Genomic DNA, 23,550 nt, shown 5'->3' with positions numbered 1-23,550 from the left:
ACATGACGGAGGTCCTTTTTGTGGACTGAAAATGTTAGCCTCTCTACATAGTATGCCGTAACATTCACAGTTTCTCTGTATGATCATAATTACTAACTCCAGTTGGTCTTGACCACCTGAGTGTTCCAGTCTGATGGTGACTTCATCCTCAGGGTATAACGACACAGGGCGAGCCCCAGATGTAGACATAGGAGGCAGATGGTTCGAGTCTCTGATATTTATTGAACAACCAAGGGGCAGGCTAGAGGCAGGTCGAGGACAGGCAAAAGTTCATAAACCAGGTCAGAATCCAAACGGTACAGGGCGGCAGACAGGCTCGAGGTCAGGGCAGGCTGAACAGTCAGGAAGGCGGGCTCAGTGTCAGGGCAGGCAAGAGATCAGAGTCTAGTAAAAAACAGGAACTCAGAAAACACGCTGGTATGCTTGACAAGACGAATTGGCAACAGATAAACAGAGAACGCAAGTATAAATACACTGGGGATAAAGGGGAAGATGGGCAACACCTGGATGGGGGTGGAGACGAGCACAAAGACCGGTGGAACAGATCAGGGTGTGATACAGGGTTCTTGTTGGACCATACAGCTTTAGGTGTTGTTGTTGTCCCACTCCTTAGGGTCCACCGTCAGACGAGACCTCATCTGGAAGGTCCCGACATGGTTGGGGAGGGTCTCTCCATACTTCACATCCTCATAGATATCCTGTTCTCCTCTCGTCCACATCACCATGACTCCTCTGGGGTAGAAACCTGTAGCATGACATGTCACTACTGAAGAGGAGGGGGTCTTCTGGAGGATAGACACTGGGGGAGAGAAATGGGTGTGGAAAGAAAGGATGGAAGAGAGAAGGATGGGACGAGAGAGAGTGGAGTAAAGAGACAGATAGAGATGGTAGAGAAAGAATGACAGGGAAAAGATGTAGAGCAGAATAAGGAAGTTGTTATTAACAATGCAGTGTTAACAGTATTGTGACTTATGTACAATTCAAATCACACATTTAAAAACTCAACAGTATTAAATAAGAATTGTGTATGTAGAAGAAATTGTCCCAGTGTTTCTGTACCTATCCTCTGCAGAGTACTCTTCCCATTCTGCAGATACTTCTTGAGAAAGGTTATACACCTCTGGGTGGGGTAATGCTTTGGAGCGACCAATGTCATTGTCTTCAGGTCAAATGAGATGAAATCCTCTCTATCATGACCATACTGGAACAGCACATCAGTGATGCCAGTCTCTTCATCCCACTCAGAACCATACTACATTACCTGGGATATGTGCACACCTGAGAGCAAGAGTAAGGCAACGAGAGAGACCGAGTGAGGTTCAGAGTAAGAGTTGTCGAGATATCGTCACAGCGCACTGCTTTCTGTGTTCGTTGTTTTCTTTGATTAAGACCTTAAGGGGGACATGAGCTACTATCTGGAATACTGTGCACATGTAAATGTGGTCAAGCTAATATCAATAAATGAGAAATTGAATAATGATTTGATTATTAAAATGTTGTTTTAAATTGTAGGTTCTGGTTCAACCCTTGCACCTTATGTTTTGGCCAATTAATAGCTGTGGCTTGCTGACAACACGGAAAATTATAAACGGGTTGTTCTTCATGTTTTTGATCTGCTTAAGTAATCAAAATAACAGATAAACATTATTTAACATGGGCAGGCAGCCACTTAGACAACATAACCACATGGGCAGGCCGCACTCCAGTGAAATTCACACATCATGACCAATGATCTATATAGCAGTCATGACCGATGGACAATAGTTTCTAGTTTTGCCTATGCCAGGATCTGCCCATTTGTCATAAAACTATAAGCTAAATCAATAATTAGTTATAATTAAAAAAACTGAGATCTGTCCACGAACCTATAGCACATGACACATCCTTTGAAACTCTGATATGCAACCGTGCACTCTTAGAAAAAAGGGTTCCAAAAGGGTTATTTAGCTGTCCCCATAGGAGAACCCTTTTTGGTTCCAGGTAGAACCCTTTTTGGTTCCAGGTAGAACCCTTTTTGGTTCCAGGTAGAACTCTCTGTGGAAAGGGTTCTACCTGGAAACAAAAAGGGTTCTTCATAGGTGTCACGATTGTCGTAAGAAGTGGACCAAAACGCAGCGGAAAAATGTATACTCATCTTCTTTCTTTATTTGAAGAAGGAAAAACAAAATAAACACGTATACAAAACAAACGACTCCAAACAGTCCCGTCAGGTGCAACAAACACTAAACCAGGAAATAACTACCCACAAACCCCCATAGAACAAACACCCCTATAAATAGAACCTTCAATCAGAGGCAACGAAATGCAGCTGCCTCCAATTGAACGTCAACCCAATAAACACCACATAGAAATGGACCAACTAGAAATAACATAGAACATAACCCAAACAACCCCGAAACACCCTAAACAAACACCCCCTGCCACGCCCTGACCAAACTACAATAACAAACAGCCCCTTTACTGGTCAGGACGTGACAATAGGGCTCGCCTATGGGGACAGCCAAAGAACTCTTTTAGGTTCTAGATAACACTTTTTATTCTAAGAGTGTGCGTAAAGACCAGAGCCCGGTTTCCCAAAATCAGGGATTCTATGGTTCTAACGATGAACTAAGCCTTAAGATGCTTTTGGGAACCCGGGCCCTTAGCCAAGTTTTCCAGAGCCTTCGTAAGCGTTAAGATCATGTCGTGTAAATTCTTACACAGGGACACTCAAAGTCAATCTTAAGTGAATCATTGTTTATTGTCAGCATGCTGGAGAGGTTCCAAACAACTCAATGCACCATAGTACACATGTCAATCAGGAGCTCTCCCTGGGCAGTCCCAGCAGTTGTCTTATATACGGCTATACACAGACAAGTTATATTTGCAGGATTTATCATAATTCATTAATCATTACCCTTTTGTTTCATTCATGTGACCGACCAATACTGTTTCATAACATGTGACAGACCAACTCCTCACGAGGCTTCTTTCCCTCTAAGCTGAGACCTTGAAACTGAGATATCTTTCGTTCATTCTCAAAACAACGTCTGGGCGTACCGCCAGACGGTTGGTGTATATAAAAGTGCAATAATTGTGACCCATTTTAGCAAACTAGGCGTATGTTGCATGTCAGTACTTCACAGGAGGCTTTGAACTGACTTTTTCTTATCAATATGCGTTTTTTTGGCAGAAATGCCTTTTGGAATATGCCAACTTTCATGTGCCTTAATAACAAAATTGTATGCCATCTGTAAATACGAATAAAATGGTTAAATTAAATTGGTTGAGCCACGGAAAAAGACAGGAACATTCCCGCTAGCCATGATTAGCTGAGATAATGGATGGGCTGGGCATGCCGAGAGATGAGTTCGGATTGGTCTGCCATGTAGCATGCTTCTGTTTATAATGTGAGCTGCTCAGTATGTGTAGATAATCCTTGCCACCGCGGCTTTTTTGAAAGATATAACGTTAACCTTGGAGAACTTCAAAAGTGTTGCTACTGCTCTCAACAACATTGCTGCCCCGAATTTAGCATGAGCTATCGAGCAGCAGAATAACAATAATAATAACAATAACGGTTCTAATTTTGTCAGAAAGTAATTTTCATTGCAAGTTAAAGCGTACTGTGCGCTAGCTAGCGAACATTAGCTTGCTGGCTTGCTAGCTAACGTTATGTGTATAATCTGTAGTACCTAATATTATTTGTATCTCAGAAATCCATATGCATTGCTAGTTATAGCCTAATGTTAGCTAGGTAGCTAACATTGAACCTAGTTGTTTACCTTTACCTACCTGCAGATTCATACTACAGCATTTCATAGTGGCTAGCTATGACCTTTACATATACAATCTATGGCTATGACAATCGGTTTGTATTGCTAGTAGAATGGGTTGGGATTATGGTTCATTGTTTAGCTAGCGAGCTTGCTACATGTCTAAACAAAAGACTCCACCTCGTCAGATGATTACATGACCCATCAAGTTAGCCAGGTGTATCTTTGGTGATTATGGCCATCTATTGTATTTCATGAACATGTGTACATGTTTAGACAACAATGTAAGTGGCTGGGGAGTGGTTATAGCATTTCTTTCACAGGACCCATTCATTTAGACCCTGGTAGGTGTGTGTCAACATGGCCATACTCGTAATCGTATCCATAAATTGACAGTTGATAGTCAGATTGGATGATTTTAATATGCCTTATATATGCCACCAGATTTAGCTAACAGCTCATTTCCATCTGTAGGCCCTAAAACATCTAGACGTAGGTGAACATATAGACATGGAAGCATTAAATGCAAAACAGAACAACATAAATACATCATACAGTTAAAAAAAAAAACAGATCAGGGCCTGGTTTCCCAAAACCATCTTAAGGCTAAGTTCATCATTAGAACCTTCTTAGGAGCGTTGTTAAATCTCAGAGATGTTTCCCAAAACCATTGTTATTAACTTTTCACTTGAAAAAGCTTGTAATCTAAAGCCTGCCTCAGACCACTTGTAGAACAGCTAAGTAGTTAATGCATTTTTGCCCTCCCGCACCACTTTATACACAGAAGATCTCAGCTAAACATAGAATCACATGGGTTATCCATCTCTCTGTGACTGCCGATAACTTCCTAACAAAGTTGACTACAAATACAAAGTTGTCATTGTCTTTGCATTTGATACAAACAAGCAACGTATAAAAATATGCTTCAAATGAAAACCGAGATGACTGCATTAAAATATAAACAGTAGGCTAGTGTCTTGATGCTGTATTGTTTGTCCTTCATGTTCTAATACTTTAATGTTACCCCTTCCTTGTGTTTTTTGTAATAAATAATAATTACAAATTTAATTTTAATTTAAAAAACAGTAGGCTATGCATGCCTCTTTCAATCATATTGAAATACATTTAATGTTCAATCAATTGAGTGTTCAATCAATTGAGTGTTGCTAGGCTACTGTCTGCAATTTGTCTCAATATACTTCATTATGTGTAGCTAACATTTTCATTGGGTAAGCAATCAATATTTACAGCCATAGGTTGTCATATCTCTTTTGGAGCTGATCCGTAGTCAGTATTGTGAGATAACTCTAAAGTTAATGAAAGATTTGAATGGAGGACGCTGATCCAAGAGCAGCACTCCCTTTCTTTTGATCCTATCAGTATGGACACATGCTTCAACGACGCACTAAACAACCGTTTTATCTGCATTGTGTTTTTGGAAATGCATGTTACATCTTCGGCCATTGTAGAAAAGATGCATCATTAAAGCAATTGTAAGCCTCCAAAGTTCCAACGCTATCGGAAAACTGGGCCCAAGTCAAAACAAGAAGAAGACCAGATTTCAAATCTTGAAATCAATTAACATTACATGACGAAAATGGTTAGTTTGTAGATTATGGAGTTATTTATTTTCATTAATAAAATGTAGTCTTCTAAATGTATAGGCCTAGCCTACGTTTCATATGAAATGTAGGCTATTAGTGCCCCCCCCCCTGAACTGGATTATGTACAAAACAGAACATGCCCCCAACTGCCTCTTACAACTTAATGCTCTGTGCTTGTTTGGGAAACACTTTAAAAAAGTTGGATAGTAAATAACTATGCATCTGGTACATTATGACCATCATAATGCTTAAGTTACATCACAACTGGGAAACCAGGTCCTGATCCGTCGGTCTCTTCTGGACTATGTCACCTTTAATGTTCTCCAGACAGTCCCAGGGAAAAGGGCCTCGCACTTAGAAAAACAAATTGGCAGTTGGCTAGGCTATGGTTTACAATGTTTATTTGTCCAATTGTGTAAGCGACTATGCAGGGGCACAGAGCAGAGGCACAGAGCAGCTTGACATATAAGACCTACAAATCCACGCTTCCCGAATTTTCAGTGACGTTATGAATAGGCCTAATAGTAGGTCACTCGCCAAAGTTTGAGGTAGGCCAAATTGGAAGGTCGTCCCTTCAGGCCAAAATGTATGGTGCACAGTTTGAACCAGAACTGATCATTTTGTTTCAGTCAAAGCATATATACTGCCTAGTGGCACACTGTTGAGTTTTGGCCACATAAAAAAAAATATTTGACTATTCAGCTTCAGCTAACCATCCTAAAATCTCATTACAAATGAGGTGTTTTTGGTGTAACAGTAAAGTTATAGGCCTACTGTGCTACAGTATGCTGTTATATTCGGTTCTGTTACGTAAAATATATAATTCATCATTATGTGATCTTGCAGTAATTGATTCAGCTTCAGAAATGATTTTCCAGAAATATTTTAACCTGCTCTGTGTATTCTCAAATTGAAAAAAATGAGGGCGCACTGCTCCCTCGTGCTCCTACATCACTAAACCCCTGAACGTAATGTAACATATCATACTAAATGTGTGAGTGTTGCTGATTTAAGTACATGATAATACGAATTGCCCTGACACCATGTTGCCCTAGAGTCTAGACCAACGAGCCAGATTAACTCCCTTTCAAAAATCTCATAAGAGCATCACTTTTAACTCAAGTGCCACATACGTTGGTGTAGGATTCAAGCTCTGATGTCCCTCAAGTAACAGCAGCAGTACTTCACAGCACCACCTGATGGTAGAGTGCTACCAGTAAAGAATCTAAGTTGACATTACGTTGTATTTATCTTGATTTCAAAGCCTGTTTTCATGTGTCAAGGACTCACTCGTTGGTCTAGGTGTATGATTCTTGCTTAGAGGTCCCGGGTTCAAATCCCGGACGAGCCCTGGTTTTAGGGTAGGCCATCCAGTTTTGAAATAAAGTGAGGTGTAAAGCCTGTTCCGTGGGCCTTTTCCCTAGTAGCCTGTCGCCACTAGATGTTGTCATATTGCTGGTGGAAGAAATATTTGGGATTTATTTATCCTTTATTCATAATGGTGATCCATCCCTCTGAAATGATCACACTGAAATGAAAAAAAATATACTGTATATATTTCAGAGGAGAGATCTTTCCCAGGAGAAAGCAATCAAACATATGTTTTGAACTATGAACAATACAGAACACATTCAATCAAACCCAGTAACATGATATACAGGATAAGTAAAAAACAACAACCACAGCATTCTTCCACTGCTGTCTACATTTTTATTCCTGCTCTCAGAACCATATTTACAGTCATGAAACAAAAAGAAACTTGGAATTCAGGCAAACTTTGCTTGTGTAGGTAAAGGGAGTTGTTTTTGACTCCTCCAGGAAATCCGGAAGGTGGTTTTGATTGAATTGCACCCTGGTGGTATGGAGGAGGAGCTGTGGTGTTCAATCAACAGGACACTGGCAGCCACAGACAGAGATGTCTGGCTTTGTTTCAGTATCCGCACTCCATTGAAAATGCCTTTTGGCCCTGGATTAGGTTCATCTGTATCTGAGAGTAGTTATGGGGGCAGGCCGATAGATGTGGGTTTCAGTCTGAATTTGTGTCATAAAAAATGGCTTACCAAAGATATTTATAACTAACCCAAGTCAGTTAATATGTGTTGTTTATAGTGGGAACAAATGAAGCATAGTGGGCAGAAATAGCCAAACTGGAGCTAGCTAGATCCTATTAGCGTGTTGTAGCATGTATTTGCATTTCCATTAGGGAACGCCGCCTCTGTGAAATGCGCATCGGCACAAACTCAATTCGGCCTTGCGCTCCTTCTAAACAACGCAGTTTTTAAAAACTTTGGCAAAGAGTAGTCTATCAAATTTAGCAGAGTGTTCGTAACAGATTCTAGTTTTGGGAACAGACAAATGTATTGAGATCAGATGTTTCATCGATAACAACATTAGCAGAATGTAGGACCAGTTTCACCTAGCTCCATCCTCCCCCACTACCTGTGACTGGATTTCCTCTCACTACCATACAGTGAGGGAAAAAAGTATTTGATCCCCTGCTGATTTTGTACGTTTGCCCACTTACAAAGAAATGATCAGTCTATAATTTTAATGGTAGGTTTATATGAACAGTGAGAGACAGAATAACAACAACAAAAAAATCCTGAAAAACGCATGTCAAAAATGTTATAAAATGATTTGCATTTTAATGAGGGAAATAAATATTTGACCCCTCTGCAAAACATGACTTAGTACTTGGTGGCAAAACTCCTGTTGGCAATCACAGAGGTCAGACGTTTCTTGTAGTTGGCCACCAGGTTTGCACACATCTCAGGAGGGATTTTGTCCCACTCCTCTTTCCAGATCTTCTCCAAGTCATTAAGGTTTCGAGGCTGACGTTTGGCAACTCAAACCTTCAGCTCCCTCCACAGATTTTCTATGGGATTAAGGTCTGGAGACTGGCTAGGCCACTCCAGGACCTTAATGTGCTTCTTCTTGAGCTACTCCTTTGTTGCCTTGGCCATGTGTTTTGGGTCATTGTCATGATGGAATACCCATCCACGACCCATTTTCAATGCTCTGGCTGAGGGAAGGAGGTTCTCACCCAAGATTTGACAGTACATGGCACCGTCAAATGATGCGGTGAAGTTGTCCTGTCCCCTTAGTAGAAAAACACCCCCAAAGCATAATGTTTCCACCTCCATGTTTGACGGTGGAGATGGTGTTCTTGGGGTCATAGGCAGCATTCCTCCTCCTCCAAACACGGCAAGTTGAGTTGATGCCAAAGCGCTCCATTTTGGTCTCATCTGACCACAACACTTTCACCAGTTGTCCTCTGAGTCATTCAGATGTTCATTGGCAAACTTCAGACGGGCATGCATATGTATTCTTGAGCAGGGGGACCTTGCGGGCGCTGCAGGATTTCAGTCCTTCACGGCGTAGTGTGTTACCAATTGTTTTCTTGGTGACTATGGTCCCAGCTGCCTTGAGATCATTGACAAGATCCTTTCATGTAGTTCTGGGCTGATTCCTCACCGTTCTCATGATCATTGCAACTCCACGAGGTGAGATCTTGCATGGAGTCCCAGGCCGAGGGATATAGACAGTTCTTTTGTGTTTCTTCGATTTGCGAATAATCGCACCAAATGTTATCACCTTCTCACCAAACTGCTTGGCGATGGTCTTGTAGCCCATGTGTAGGTCTACAATCTTGTCCCTGACATCCTTGGAGAGCTCTTTGGTCTTGGCCATGGTGGAGATTTTGGAATCTGATTGATTGATTGCTTCTGTGGACAGGTGTCTTTTATACAGGTAACAAGCTGCGGTTAGGAGCACTCCCTTTAAGAGTCTGCTCCTAATCTCAGCTCGTTACCTGTATAAAAGACACCTGGGAGCTAGAAATCTTTCTGATTGAGAGGGGGTCTAATACTTATTTCCCTCATTAAAATGCTAATCAGTTTATAACATTTTTAACATGTGTTTTTCTCTATATTTTTGTTGTTATTCTGTCTCTCACTGTTCAAATAAACCTAACATTAAAATTATAGACTGATCTTTTCTTTGTCAGTGGGCAAACATACAAAATCAGCAGGGGATCAAATACTTTTTCCCCCCCACTGTATTTGGTAGTAGTAAACAGTTCTAAACGGATGTGTCACGTCCTGGCCAGTATAAGGGTTAATTAGTATTGTAGTTTGGTCAGGACGTGGCAGAGGGTATTCGTTTTATGTGGTTCGGGGTGGTGTGTTTGTTAAAAGGGTGTTTGATTTAGTATTTCCGGGTTTTGGTTTATGTATTTCTATGTTTAGTCTAGTGTGTCTGGTTCTATGTTGAGTTAATTGGGGGTTGGACTTCCAATTGAAGGCAGCTGTTTGGTGTTGCCTTTGATTGGAAGTCCTATATTAGTTGGGTGTGTTTGTCTTGTATTTTGTGGGAGATTGTTCTGTGTTTTGCCTTGTGCCTGACCAGACTGTTTTTGTTGATCGTTCGTGGTTTGTTATTTTTGTACGTTCATTTTGAAAGCAAATAAACATCAAGATGAGCCTGCACATACCTGCTGCGTTTTGGTCCTCCTTCACCGACGACAACCGTGACAGGATGTTTCAGCTTTATAGCCCCTGTGACGTGTCTGGGTTACGCCCTCTGTCTGTGCCCTTTCCGTATGATGCAAACACAATCCATTTACTCATTATAAGTGGTATGTTAATGTGGCTATTGGAACACACTACAGGTAGAACTGTGTCGGAAAGAACCTGCCAGGAGGAAGAAATCACATCAGCCACTCCTGCCTTTACCACATGCTCTGTACCTTCCTACAGTATAGCCACAGATTCAGACAGAGGACAAGATGAGTTTGAGTGATTTTGAGATTCGCCTTGCCAGGGAGGTTAGGAAATACCCAAACATTTACAATTCAAAAGATACAAGTAAAAATGATAATGATTGGATTCAAATCGCTCGTATTGTCAGCAAAGGCAAAAAAGAATTAGACTTCTGTTTTTGCAGAACAACATGGAAAAGGCTGAGAGAGAACTATGCCAGGGAGCATAAGATCAAGATCACGAGCAGGAATTCAAGTGTTGGACCAGAAGATCCTGAGATATTACAGAAGTTGGCCTGGCTCTCCTCCTTCATAAAACACAAAACCCAACCGACCCAAGTTCCAGGAGGCAAGGTGAGCTGTGTAGCCTATTTGATTCAAGTAAGACAATTTAGAATCACCCAGAACATTCAGAGGACTTTATTGTGACTTTATCGTATTTTCTTCTGATTTGACATAATATAATCTCACAGATAGGCGGGACCTAGTGGTTAGATGAGATGCTAGGCCTAGGTTGACATGTAACTTCACAACGTTAATCTGTTCAACTCTCCTTGAGTTAGAATTTCACTAAGGGGGGTGAAACATTGCAGTGAAAACACACCAACTCATTTATTGATGTTTTGAAAGAATAATAAATATAATATTTAGTTAGAAATTCATTTGTGTATGTTTTATCATTTCAGGAAATGTCCTTTGAACATACAACTAAGCTTTATAGACCCTCCTTGACAAGCTATTAACATGAAGGAGTTTTCTCCTTCTCACATTGATGTCACGGTGTGTGTTTGCGTCTATTAATGTAAACCATTGGTTTCTTATTATGCCACCAAGATTCTGTCAGGGAGAAGACAAGGAGAGACTGGAGGCAGTCGAGGCTGCCGTTTCACCCCCTTGTCCACCCCTGCAGCAGACAGCACCTTTACCTCTCTTGTGACCACACACCCCAGATCCTACAGACCCACATCTACCCTGACACAGTCTGGGGACAGCCCCTCTTCATCTAAACCAAGCTCCAGCTCTACCAGTGGACCAACCAAGGAAGAGGTCACATGACAGAGTAGATCAAGGCTCCAGTAAGAACCCTAAAAAGGCTGATAATACCAGAGAGCATAGGGTCAGTAGTATGGGAGGTAGTGATGATGATGCCTTACTTGGCCAAATGATAACTTCAACGATCCACAAATTGCCACCTCAACTGAAGTCCCAAGCGAAATCAGAAATACATAAACTGCTTTCTGTAATGGAGGAAAAGCTCTCCCAGACCCAGCATCATAGTCCAAGTAAAGAAGAGTACCATCAGTCTATTAACAAAAACTATATTTAAAACCTCTTGAGGATACAATCCCGATAACGGGATTGGTTGGACAACAGCCAGTGAGATAGCACGGCGCGATATTCAAAACAAAATAATCTCAAAATTAAAATTCAAGTATTCTACCGCATTTTAAAGATACTCTACTCGTTAATCCAATCACATTGTCCGATTTCAAAAAGGCTTTACGGTGAAAGAAAAACATTAGATTATTTTAGCATAGCACCTCAGGAAAAAAAAGCAATTTTCCAAGCACGATAGCCATCACAAAACCAGATATACAGCTAAAATTAAGCACTAACCTTTGACAATCTTCATCAGATGACACTCCTAGGATATCATGTTAGACAATACATGCATTTTTTGTTCGATCAAGTTTATATTTATATCCAAAAACCCAATTTTTACATTGACGCGTGACGTTCAGAAAATGTTTTCTCCCTATAACTTTCGGTGAATAGGCACATTTAATTTACGGAATAACTCATAAACGTTGAAAAAATGTATAACAATTATTTAAAGAATTAGAGATAATCTACTCCTTTATGCAACCACTTTGTCAGATTTCAAAATAACGTTACGGAAAAAGCACATTGTTCAATATTCTGAGTACAGAACTTAGCCTTCAATGCTAAGCTATACAGTTAGCCTACAACCACGGCGTCGACAAATCTCTAACAATATGTTCGAAATATTTACTTACCTTTGCTGATCTTCGGCGGAATGCACTTGGATGGGCACCCACTTCCACAAGAAATGTTCATTTGTTCTGCAAAGTCCATCATTTATGTCCAAATACGTCCGTTTTGTTGACCCATCCAGAACACTTTACAATGCCATGTGGCGTGGACGCAAATCCATAGCCGAAATGTTCAATACCTTTAGGGTATTTTTTAACGTAGAATTGCGATAATTTTACAACCGGGCAATAGCTATTCATCCCAGAAGAAAAATGTAAAAACGATGACGTCACGTATACGCGCATCATAAGACACCTCTCCTCAGACTGGCCAATGATTGACTGAGCCAAAATGATGTGCCCGGTAACAGATGACGGTTGAAACCAGTTCATAAAGATTGTTGACAGCCAATGGAAGAGTTAGGAGGTGTAACGTAAATCCTATGTCACTGTAGTTTTCCAAGGGATTCAAAACAAAAACTACATTTCTAAATTCTCCCACTTCCTGATTCAATTTTTCTCTGGTTTTTTTGCCTGCCATATGATTTCTGTTATACTCACAGACACCATTCAAACAGTTTTAGAAACTTCAGCGTGTTTTCTATTCAAAACTATTAATAATATGCATATTCTATTTTCTGGGCCAGAAGAGTAACCTGTTTAAATTGGGTACGTTTTTCATCCAGCCGTGAAAATACTGCCCCCTAGCCCCTAGAGGTTATTAACACAAATATATATATATTTTTGAAAACTGTAGCATAGGTGTTTATATTAGCATGCATGATAGGCTAGAGTAAGTAAAGCATGTTTGCCAGTGTCACATCCTGACCATAGTAAGATGTTATTTTCTATGGTAGAGTAGGTCAGGGCATGACGTGTTTTTCTATGTTTTCTATTTTTCTATTTCTATGTTTTAGTTCTAGTTTTCTATTTCTGTTGTTTTTTGGGACGATCCCCAATTAGAGGCAGCTGGTCCTCGTTGTCTCTAATTGGAGATCATACTTAAGTAGGTTTTTTTCCACCTGTGTTTGTGGGTAGTTATTTTCTGTTTAGTCTCTGTACCTGACAGAACTGTGCACTGTCGGTTTTTCTCTTTGTTATTTTGCTTCAGTATTTTGAGTTATAATAAATTATTATCATGAGCACTCAACACGCTGCGCTTTGGTCCCCTCTCTACGACAGTCGTTACATCCCGCGTTATTTCAGATGTACACTATGTGCAACGTCTTTTACAATTGAACATGTACTGTAACTCACAGCCAATGATGCTCTCCGAGCTAATGCCTAAGCTTTAGCATATAGAGAAAACACCATCTTGTTTTGAATAGGTGGTTATAACCCCAATCAGTCATATAAGAACATATGTTTGGGGTTTCAATTGGGAAATGAAATTCAAATCAAACTGAAATTAGTATGTAAAAGGGTATTGAATATGTTTACTTGGTACATTTATCAAAGTCATCTTGAACCACCAATACTGTGTAAATAAAACCATACCGATTTGCACCTCTACCTGCCTGCCTACTGCTGAATCTTTGTCCATACAACTACTACAAGCTCCCTATTTTACATTTGGTATGCAAAAGGGTGACTATGCAAAAAAGTGTTGTGCCGAATACAGCAGGTGAAACGCTTAGTTGCAAGCCCTTAACCAAAATGCAGTTTTAAGAAAAATAAGTGTTAAAGTATTTACTAAAATAAACTGAAGTAAAAAATAAATAAAGGAAAAAGAAGAAAATAGAAAAATAACAAATAATTAAAGAGCAACAATAAAATAACAGTAAAGAGACTATATACAGGGGGTACCGGTACAGAGTCAATGTGTACATTGTAGTGTTCGGTTCTAATTTTTCACAGTAAATAACTCAGACACTAGAGAAGCTTAACCAAGTTTAATTCTTCCCAAAGGGTTGTTACAGCTGTAATTCAGACAAAAACATGTTCTCACCATCACAAGTATATATACACTCCACTTTGGACACTCCTCCTTCTCTCCAATCCTTACATCTTATGGTTCGACTGGAAGAGGGTAATAGGATAATAAATCCTTATTACTCCCTTCAGGGGTTCTGACCTGACCTCAACCCCTCCTTCGCCTAATCCACAGATGTCCATCTGCTTCCTCTATAGCAATCCTGTGATCTCCTCCCGTCCACCCAAAACATTCCAAAGCCATCGGTCTTTCTACAGAGACCCATTACCTCCTGACATAAAACCCAGTCTCTTTCACTCCTTATACACTATGCGTCTGATCTATCATGTCTTTAATATCTCAATGTTCAAAGTTTACCCGAATCCAACAGTAGATATCCTGGTCCCATAGACTACTTTCAGGGAAGTGGTAAATTAGTGACGATATCTGTAATTGCTGGGCTGTAGTGCTCTTCAGTGGCTAAATTGCAGAAATGCATGACCTCTTTAGTATGCTACTGTATTATTATATTACAGAGTGAGACCATCAGGTCATATGTGATGTTTTACAAAAACACACACTCAATAAGTTAAAGTAGTAACTACTTTATTTCAGGAAATCAACAATATTTACACATTATAAATGTACAAAACAATTCCTGAGTGTATTACATCAGTCTCAAACTGCCTACAAATAAAAAATGTTTGACATCACACAGAAGATAAAATAACTCCTTCCCATATGTTATAAAATGGTTATTATTAGCAGCAATGTAATAATTCAAAATCACATCAAAACAGATGTGGTATTTTTAATGATTCAGATGTGCATTTGGATGAACATCAGATTCCTTAAGAAAACAGAGGAGATGGTGTTTAACCCCTGTGGTTGTTCACAATACCATCATAGCACAGATCAGTTTGTACAAGTACCTGGGTGTACATATGGACAATGTACTAAGCTGGAAGGTCCAAGAAGAGAGTGTCTGCTCCAGAGTCCAGAAACGCCTCTATTTCCAATAGACTTAAGGTGTTCGGAGTTGACCAGAAAATAATGCTGCTGTTCTACCAAGGCAGTCATAGAGAGTATCCAGAGATATGGCATCACAGTCTGGTTTGACAATTTCTCAGTCCAACTAAAATCTCAAATTGCCCGCCTGACACAAACTGTCATGAAGGTCATGGGTGTGAAGCAACATTCCTCCCTGCAGACCATTTGTGAACAGCCGTTATCAGACAAGTGCAAATAAAAAAATCTGACTCCTCCCCTCAGACAGACACTATAGGGTCCCTACGTGTAAGCTGAACAGTTTTAAGCACTCCTTCATTCCCATGTCCATCAAATACCTAAACAGCAATAATGAAAGCTGAACTGTCTTAGTACGCCACTGACTGAAAGGGAAATGTGCAATATGTATGTGGCTATACAAGACCTGCACAATGTCAATGACATGGGCAATGTTAATGTATTGTTATGTTGAGCGTGTAATGTACAGTGTCTATATTGTAAACAGCAGTACTGTGTTTCAGACAATTTCCCCCTCTGGGACATTCAAGGTCATCCTATTACAGAACTAATTCATGATTTGTATTACAGTACGTTTTGGCGATCCCCGATCCCCACAGTGCTGCCGGTACAGAGATCTGTCTTAGTGGATGACTTTGACTAGGAGACTTTTGACTGCCTTCCATCTTCACCTGGTCTCTGACTCTCTCCTGGGAAGAAAAACAGAAGTACAACATGCTACAACCAACACTAAAAACCTCCAACTTTCTCGAAAATCACCATGTATTCGTGTCAATGGGGGACTAGTGAGGGAGTTGGTGATATGTACCAGAGATACTGTAGACATGGTGAGAGACTCCCCTGTTTGGTTCAGACAGAGAAACCTCATGTGTTGATGCTGGACTAGTCAGAGGCATCATCAGAAGCATCTTCAGAGGCTACCAAGACAAAAGACAAACTACGTAGTTTCACTGTTGTTATCAACCAATGAATGAATGAAATAATCAATCAAATAGTCCTGAATGCCAGACCTGAGTCAAATATACTTTGAGAGGTGTGCTTTTTTGTAGCTTGGAGTTTGCATTTTTGGAACAATTCCATTGGCTCCATTGTACCAGGAAAACAAAAAATATTTGACAAGTTGACGTGTATTTGACCCAGGTCAGGTGAATACCACATTCTGTAGTGATGGACACAGTGAAACAAAATACTGTATATGTCACGGCTGTCGTAGGAAGGAGCGGACCAAAGTGCAGCGTGTGTGTCGTTCCACATTTTATTTTCACTGTGAAACTATGCAATACATACACATAAACCAAAGAACACAAAACAACAAACCGTGACGCAGAGGTGAAACAGACTCACTCAAAAACAACCTCCCACAAACCCAGGTGGGAAAAACACCAACTTAAGTATGATCTCCAATTAGAGACAACGGTGACCAGCTGCCTCTAATTGGAGATCATCCCAAACAAAACCCAACATAGAAATACAAAACTAGAACATAACATAGAAAAACGAAACTAAAAAAAAAAACCCTGTCACGCCCTGACCTACTCTATCATAGAAAATAACAGCTTTCTATGGTCAGGATGTGACAGTATATCCCAAAAAGACACATTTCCTCCAGTTTCAGTGTTCCTTTGATCATTTGTGAATTATTACATGTACTTACTATTGGTCAAAGTAAACTCTGAAATACAAAGATGAACATGAAGTTGTTAATGGTTTTGCTAGATTGGTTTGGTGGAGAGTATCACCAGAGCAATATTGTACTGAAACAATATCTAGCATCATCCTTCTATCCACCACTCCAGCAATGAGGCTAATGGGGAAAGGCTCTGGCCCTGTCATGATCAACACAGAACAATCAGACTGGAACTGGTTGTCACATTAGCAATCAGTCAATCAATCAGTCAGTTAGTCTGTCAGTCAATTGATCGACCAATCGATCGATCGACCAACCAACCAACCAACCAACCAACCGTATTTTTTTTATCTTATTTTTACAAATACATTAGCCGCAAAGTGCTTTCACATACAGCCAGGTCCAAAATTGTCACCCTTGATAAAGATGAACAAAAAAATACTGTATACAATAAATAATACAAATAACAGGCTATATTGCATGCTACAAAAAATGAAATACTAATACAATTGCTCAGAGAAAGAGATTTTGTTCAACAAGTAAGACAAAAAAATCTAAAAAAGATAGGGCTCAGAATTATTGGCACCCCTGTTTTCAGTGCTCCCTACCCTCTCAAGTATAACAACACAGACTTAAAAAAAATGTTTTATGAGATTGGAAAACACATCCGGAGTAGGGCCAGCGCCAGAATGAATCAGTTGTTCTGGCATTTGATTTCTATAGGCAGACCCGTTTTTTTTTTACACGAGACCTCCCGTGCTTGCAGGAATTGTGTTAATGGGTGTTATAACAAAGAGTAAGACCATAGGCAGCTCATGAGTTTCATGTTCGGGGAAGGTTACAATTTATCCTACCATTTCTATCTATCTGCGTGACAGTTATGATTATTTTTATATGCGCATTTTCATGGAACAGTTTAATTTCAATAATAATGTTTTTGTTTCTCAAAATTATTGCCACGTGGTTAATACAAAAACAGATTTAAAATTATACAAATGTAAAATTTAAATTCAACTAATGCAAGAGCACCAGCCTTTGCCATATGGATACACTGCTACATGGTTATCGATTGGCGGTTAAAGAAATTAGCGTATGGAACTCAGATATAGCCTATAGGCCAATGCAGCCGTATGCCTATGCATTACATACGCCTGAAGCAGACAAATAAAAACAGTCGAAAATATCCTGATGAAAATTCAGGTTCTTTCAATGCATTAATCTCTACTCTGCCTGTCTGCCTCCATTTATATCTGTTGTGATTTAAGCTACTGCTAGTGAAGTGAAACATTGTCAACTCAGGAGGTTAGCATGCTCAGACGCGTGCTACCTCAACTTTTTCACGGCAGAGAAACCATACACATGCTCATTGCTAACATGGAGCACTCCAAACAAAATAATGACACATTTGACAAAATTCTTAAATGATGGTTATGAAATAAACTAAAACTTGTTTCTCACAAGTGTAACAGGTTGTGAACTCTGCAAACAAGATTTCCACTCCGGTAAATGACTGAAATGCATGCATTACCAGTAATTAATGCCACCAAATGAGGGGGATTAATGATACATTTACTAGGCCTGCTGGGGAATTGATACAAAATAAAAGGGCAAACATTTCACATAATGAAACAATGAATGTGCAAGAATTGGCGGGAGATAGCGGAGCACATTCTAGAGAGCTGAGTGCATGCATTCTGGAGAAAGACGCCCATATCTCAATAATGACAGCCGCAACTCAATAATCAGCTAGGCCTATTGCCATGTGCACTGCCAAATTGCTGACTTCCCAAATAGGCATAGGCCTACGCATTTGTGATTTGAAACAATCCACAGCTATGAAGAAAAAAGAAAAGAAAAAAGCTAATGTCACATGCGTCAGAAGGAGCGGACCAAAACGCAGCATGTTGAGTGCGCATCTTCTTTTATTTACGTATAAAGTGAACACTTAAACAAAACGACAATCGACAGTTCCGTAAGGTGCACGGACTATACGAAAAACAACCACCCACAACCCACAGGAAAAAACAGGCTGCCTAAGTATGGCTTCCAATCAGAGACAACTAACGACACCTGCCTCTGATTGGAAACCATACTCGGCCACACAAAGAAAAACGAACATAGAAAATAACTAGAACATATCCCCAGGAAACAAACAAACCCCAAAACACACAAAACAACACCCCTTGCCACGCCCTGACCAACTACAATGACAAATGACCCTTTTTACTGGTCAGGACGTGACAGCTAATGATTCTCAGTGTCTAAATCAAGCTCTCTGCTAAAGTATTTTGATTGATTTTATTTAGACAGGAGTAATTACATAATTTTGGCAAAACATAAATGTACTTTAGGGGAAGCCAGCATCCGAACAGTGCACTGTGCACCTGCCAATTTTCCATTCTAATTCGCAAGTGCTGAAACCAGAGATCTGTAAAAATGATGAGATGCTCATGTCTCTGCCATAACAATGCGAGTCATTGTCCCAAAGGCAGGAATGCAGGAGACAAGTTTAGGTCTGCATAATATGCCCATAGAAACGCATTGGGTTTCATTCAAGACAGATTGTGGCGAGAGTGAGCCCTGTCGCTTCGTAACTTCCTCTCTGCTGAAACTGGCAAGCAAAACAGCACCCCTCTATCTTACTATATGTAGCCCATGTATCTGATGCTGTCTGGACAGAAAAAGTATGACATGCCATACTCCTTTTGTCCACACAGTATCAGATAGATGGTATACACATACGGAGACAGAAGAGTGCTTTTGACCTCGCTCGGACGATTTATCTGAGATTGATGGGTCTTTCTGTGTGCGCACGTTTCGGCAAATAAATGATCAATGTTTCAATATTTAATTTAGTCGGGCAAGGAGGTATGGTAGGGTGGGCCAGGCCTACTAGGCCCCGCCCATAATGCCAGCCCTGATTGGGAGGGATCTTACACCATTCCTCCATACAGTGCCTTCAAGAAACTATTCATACCCCTTGATTTATTCCACATTTGTTGTGTTACAACCTGAATTCAAAATGGATTAAATAGATTTTTTCCCCATCCATCTACACACAATACCCCATAATACAAAACTTTGTATCAGGACAAAAAGTGCATTTCTTTCCCCAATTCTTTTGCAGTATTACTTTAGTGCCTTGTTGCAAACAGGATTAATGTTTTGGAATACAGGATTCATGTTTTGGAATATTTCTATTCTGTACAGGCTTCCTTCTTTTCACTCTGTCACCTAGTTTGTATTGTGGAGTAACTACAATGTTATTGATCCATCCGCAGTTCTCAGCATTGGCACTCGGATTGAAACCTGTGCTAATTTTGTATTAGTATAAAATAATACAATTTGCCCTTTTGGGGGGGGGGGTGCGCTAATTTTGTATTTTTTTTGCATACAATATAGCTCAGTATTTGTATTATTTATTTAATACAGTCTTTTTTGTTCATCTTTATCAAGAGTGCCAATAATTATGGATCTGACTGTAGTTGTAGATGCTATATCTCAATCAACCCTAATAGAATCTCTGTAATTTTCAATGAGATCATATTGCCTGTGGTCACTTTGAATAAGCTACACTACACAGATCATTTGATAGTACGTATATACTCTGATTTTACATACACTATATATACACAAAAGTATGTGGGCACCCCTTCAAATTAGTGGATGTGTGATCTCGTGCAATCTCCATACACAAACATTGGTAGTAGGATGGCCTTACTGAAGAACTCAGTGACTTTCAACGTGGCACCGTCATAGGAGGCCAACTTTCCAACAAGTCAGTTCGTCAACTTTCTGCCCTGCTAGAGCTGCCCCGGTCAACTGTAAGTGCTGTTATTGTGAAGTGGAAACTGAAGCAAGTGCTTAAAAATCGTCTGTCCTCGGTGGCAACACTCACTACCGAGATCCAAACAGCCTCTGGAAGCGACGTCAGCACAATAACTATTAGTCGGGAGCTTCATGAAATGGGTTTCCATGGCCGAGCAGCTGCACCATGCCTAAGATCACCATGTGCAATGCCATATGTCGGCTGGAGTGGTGTAAAGCTCACCGCCACTGGACTCTGCAGCAGTGGAAATGCCTTCTCTGGAGTGATGAATCACGCTTCACCATCTGGCAGTCTGACAGACGAATCTGGGTTTGGCAGATGCCAGGAGAACGCTACCTGCCCCAATGCCTAGTGCACACTGTAAAGCTTGGTGGAGGAGGTATAATGGTCTGGGGCTGTTTTTCATGGTTCAGGCTAGGCCCCTTAGTTCCAGTAAAGGGAAATCTTAAAGCTACAGATTACAATGACATTCTAGATGATTCTGTGCTTCCAACTTTGTGGAAACAGTTTGGGGGAGGCCCTGTACTGTTTCAGCATGACAATGCCCCCGTGCACAAAGCGAGATCCATACAGAAATGGTTTGTTGAGATCGGTGTGGAAGAACTTGACTGGCCTGCACAGAGCCCTGACCTCAACCTCATCGAACACCTTTGGGATATCCCCGCCTTATGGCGGGGATAGCCGTGCTGCAAGCCCAGCTTCAGACGCAATCGTTAGGCAAGTACAATTTAAGGTTAGGAAAGGATGAAACGGTGTCTGTGCCACCAATAAGTACAGATAGTAGTATGAATCTCCTCGCACAATCCCCACAGCCGGACAATTTTCTCATGGTTTCTGAAAGGAAATGCTGTAGGAATGCTCAACCGGTGTCGCTCATTCAGCTGACAGAAACTTTCAACTGGTTCTCCCCATTAAGCAACGGGTCGGAGTCAGAGGCCGAGCCTTCTCTGGTCTCTCCTCTTCCCGTTACGGGGTCTGAGACGCTGAAGCCTCTCACCATTAGCTCTGACAAATTGAAAACCCTAGTCATTGGCGACTCCATTACCTGTAGTATTAGACTTAAAACAAATCATCCAGCGATCATACACCGTTTACCAGGGGGCAGAGCTACTGACGTTAAAGCTAATCTGAAGATGGTGCTGGCTAAGGCTGAAACTGGCGAGTGTAGAGAATATGGGGATATTGTTATCCACGTTGGCACCAATGATGTTAGGATGAAACAGTCAGAGGTCACCAAGCACAACATAGCTCCAGCGTGTAAATCAGCTAGAAAGATGTGGCCCCCTCCCAGTTAGGGGGAGTGATGAGCTCTACAGCAGAGTCTCACAACTCAATAGCTGATTGAAAACAGTTTTCTACCCCTCCCAAAATATAGAATTTGTAGATAATAGGCCCTCTTTCTGGGACTCACCCACAAACAGGACCAAGCCTGGCCAGCTGAGGAGTGACGGACTCCATCCTAGCTGAATGGGTGCTCTCATCTTATCTATGAACATAGACAGGGCTGTAACTCCCCTAGCTTCACAATGAGATAGGGTGCAGGCCAGGCAGCAGGCTGTTAGCCAGCCTGCCAGCTTAGTGGAGTCTGCCACTAGCACAGTCAGTGTAGTCAGCTCAGCTATCCCCATTGAGACCGTGTCTGTGCCTCGACCTAGGTTGGGCAAAACTAAACATGGAGGTGTTCCCCTTAGCAATCTCACTGGAATAAAGACCTCCTCCATTCCTGTCGTAATTGAAAGAGATTGTGATATCTCACATTTCAAAATAGGGCTGCTTAATGTTAGATCCCTCACTTCCAAGGCAGTTATAGTCAATGAACTCATCACTGATCATAATCTTGATGTGACTGGCCTGACTGAAACATGGCTTAAGCCTGATGAATTGACTGTGTTAAATGAGGCCTCTCCTCCTGGTTACACTAGTGACCATATCCCTCGCGCATATCCTGCAAAGGCGGAGGTGTTGCTAACATTTACGATAGCACATTTCAATTTACAAAGAAAAATGACTGCGTTTTCGTCTTGAGCTTCTAGCCATGAAATCTATGCAGCCTACTCAATCACTTTTTATAGCTACTGTTTACAGGGCTCCTGGGCCGTATACAGCATTCCTCACTGAGTTCCCTGAAATCCTAATCGGATCTTGTAGTCATGGCAGATAATATTTACATTTTTGGTGACTAATATTCACGTGGAAAAGTCCACAGACCCACTCCAAAAGGCTTTCGGAGCCATCATCGACTCAGTGGGTTTTGTCCAACATGTCTCCAGAGCTACTCACTGCAGTAGTCATACTCTGGACGTAGTTTTGTCCCGTGGAATAAATATTGTGGATCTTACATTTTAGTCATTTAGCAGACGTTCTTATCCAGAGCGACTTACAGTAGTGAATACATACATTTCATTTCATGCATTTTTTTTTTTTTGTACTGGCCCCCCGTGGGAATCGAACCCACAACCCCGGCATTGCAACACCATGCTGGCGTTGCAAACACCATGCTCTACCAACTGAACCACAGGGAAGGCATCTTAATGTTTTTCCTCATAATCCTGGACTATCGGACCACCATTTTATTACGTTTGCAATTGCAACAAATAATCTGCTCAGACCCCAACCAAGGATCATCAAAAGCCGTGCTATAAATTCTCGGACAACCCAAAGGTTCCTAGATGCCCTTCCAGACTCTCTCCACCTACACAAGGGCATCAGAGTACAAAAATCAGTTAACCACCTAACTGAGGAACTCAATTTAACCTTGCGTAATACCCTAGATGCAGTCGCAGCCCTAAAAACAAAAAACATTTGTCATAAGAAACTAGCTCCCTGGTATACAGGAAATACCAGAGCCCTGAAGCAAGCTACCAGAAAATTGGAACGGAAATGGCGCTACACCAAACTGGAAGTCTGACTAGCTTGGAAAGACAGTACCGTGCAGTATCGAAGAGCCCTCAATGCTGCTCGATCATCCTATTTTTCCAACTTAATTGAGGAAAATAAGAACGATCCAACATTTATTTTTGATACTGTCACAAAGCTAACTAAAA

The 23,550-nt window shown here is 40.8% G+C and overlaps 1 protein-coding gene across 1 annotated transcript; it reads right to left on the bottom strand.

The window, feature by feature from the left end:
- Positions 1 to 584: 584 nt before the first annotated feature.
- Positions 585 to 3,786, bottom strand: LOC106570384 (major histocompatibility complex class I-related gene protein-like). Its single transcript, XM_045693702.1, has 3 exons — positions 3,775 to 3,786; positions 1,060 to 1,252; positions 585 to 811 (listed from the first exon to the last, which is right to left on the bottom strand). The coding sequence occupies exons 1-3, from the start codon at positions 3,784 to 3,786 to the stop codon at positions 585 to 587; spliced, it is 432 nt and encodes a 143-aa protein (XP_045549658.1).
- Positions 3,787 to 23,550: the final 19,764 nt, after the last annotated feature.

The sequence above is a fragment of the Salmo salar genome, chromosome ssa14 (assembly GCF_905237065.1).
Source record: "Salmo salar chromosome ssa14, Ssal_v3.1, whole genome shotgun sequence".
In the NCBI taxonomy this organism is placed as follows: domain Eukaryota; kingdom Metazoa; phylum Chordata; class Actinopteri; order Salmoniformes; family Salmonidae; genus Salmo; species Salmo salar.
Note: the sequence above shows the minus strand (reverse complement) of the source record. Positions and strands in the feature narration are given on the sequence as shown.

Bases quoted from the DNA above. Each gene is read 5' to 3' on its own strand.
- LOC106570384 (XM_045693702.1), bottom strand. The intron at 812-1,059 runs GTACAGAAACAC...TCCACACCCATT, and splicing joins GAGTACTCTGCAGAGGATAG to TCTCTCCCCCAGTGTCTATC.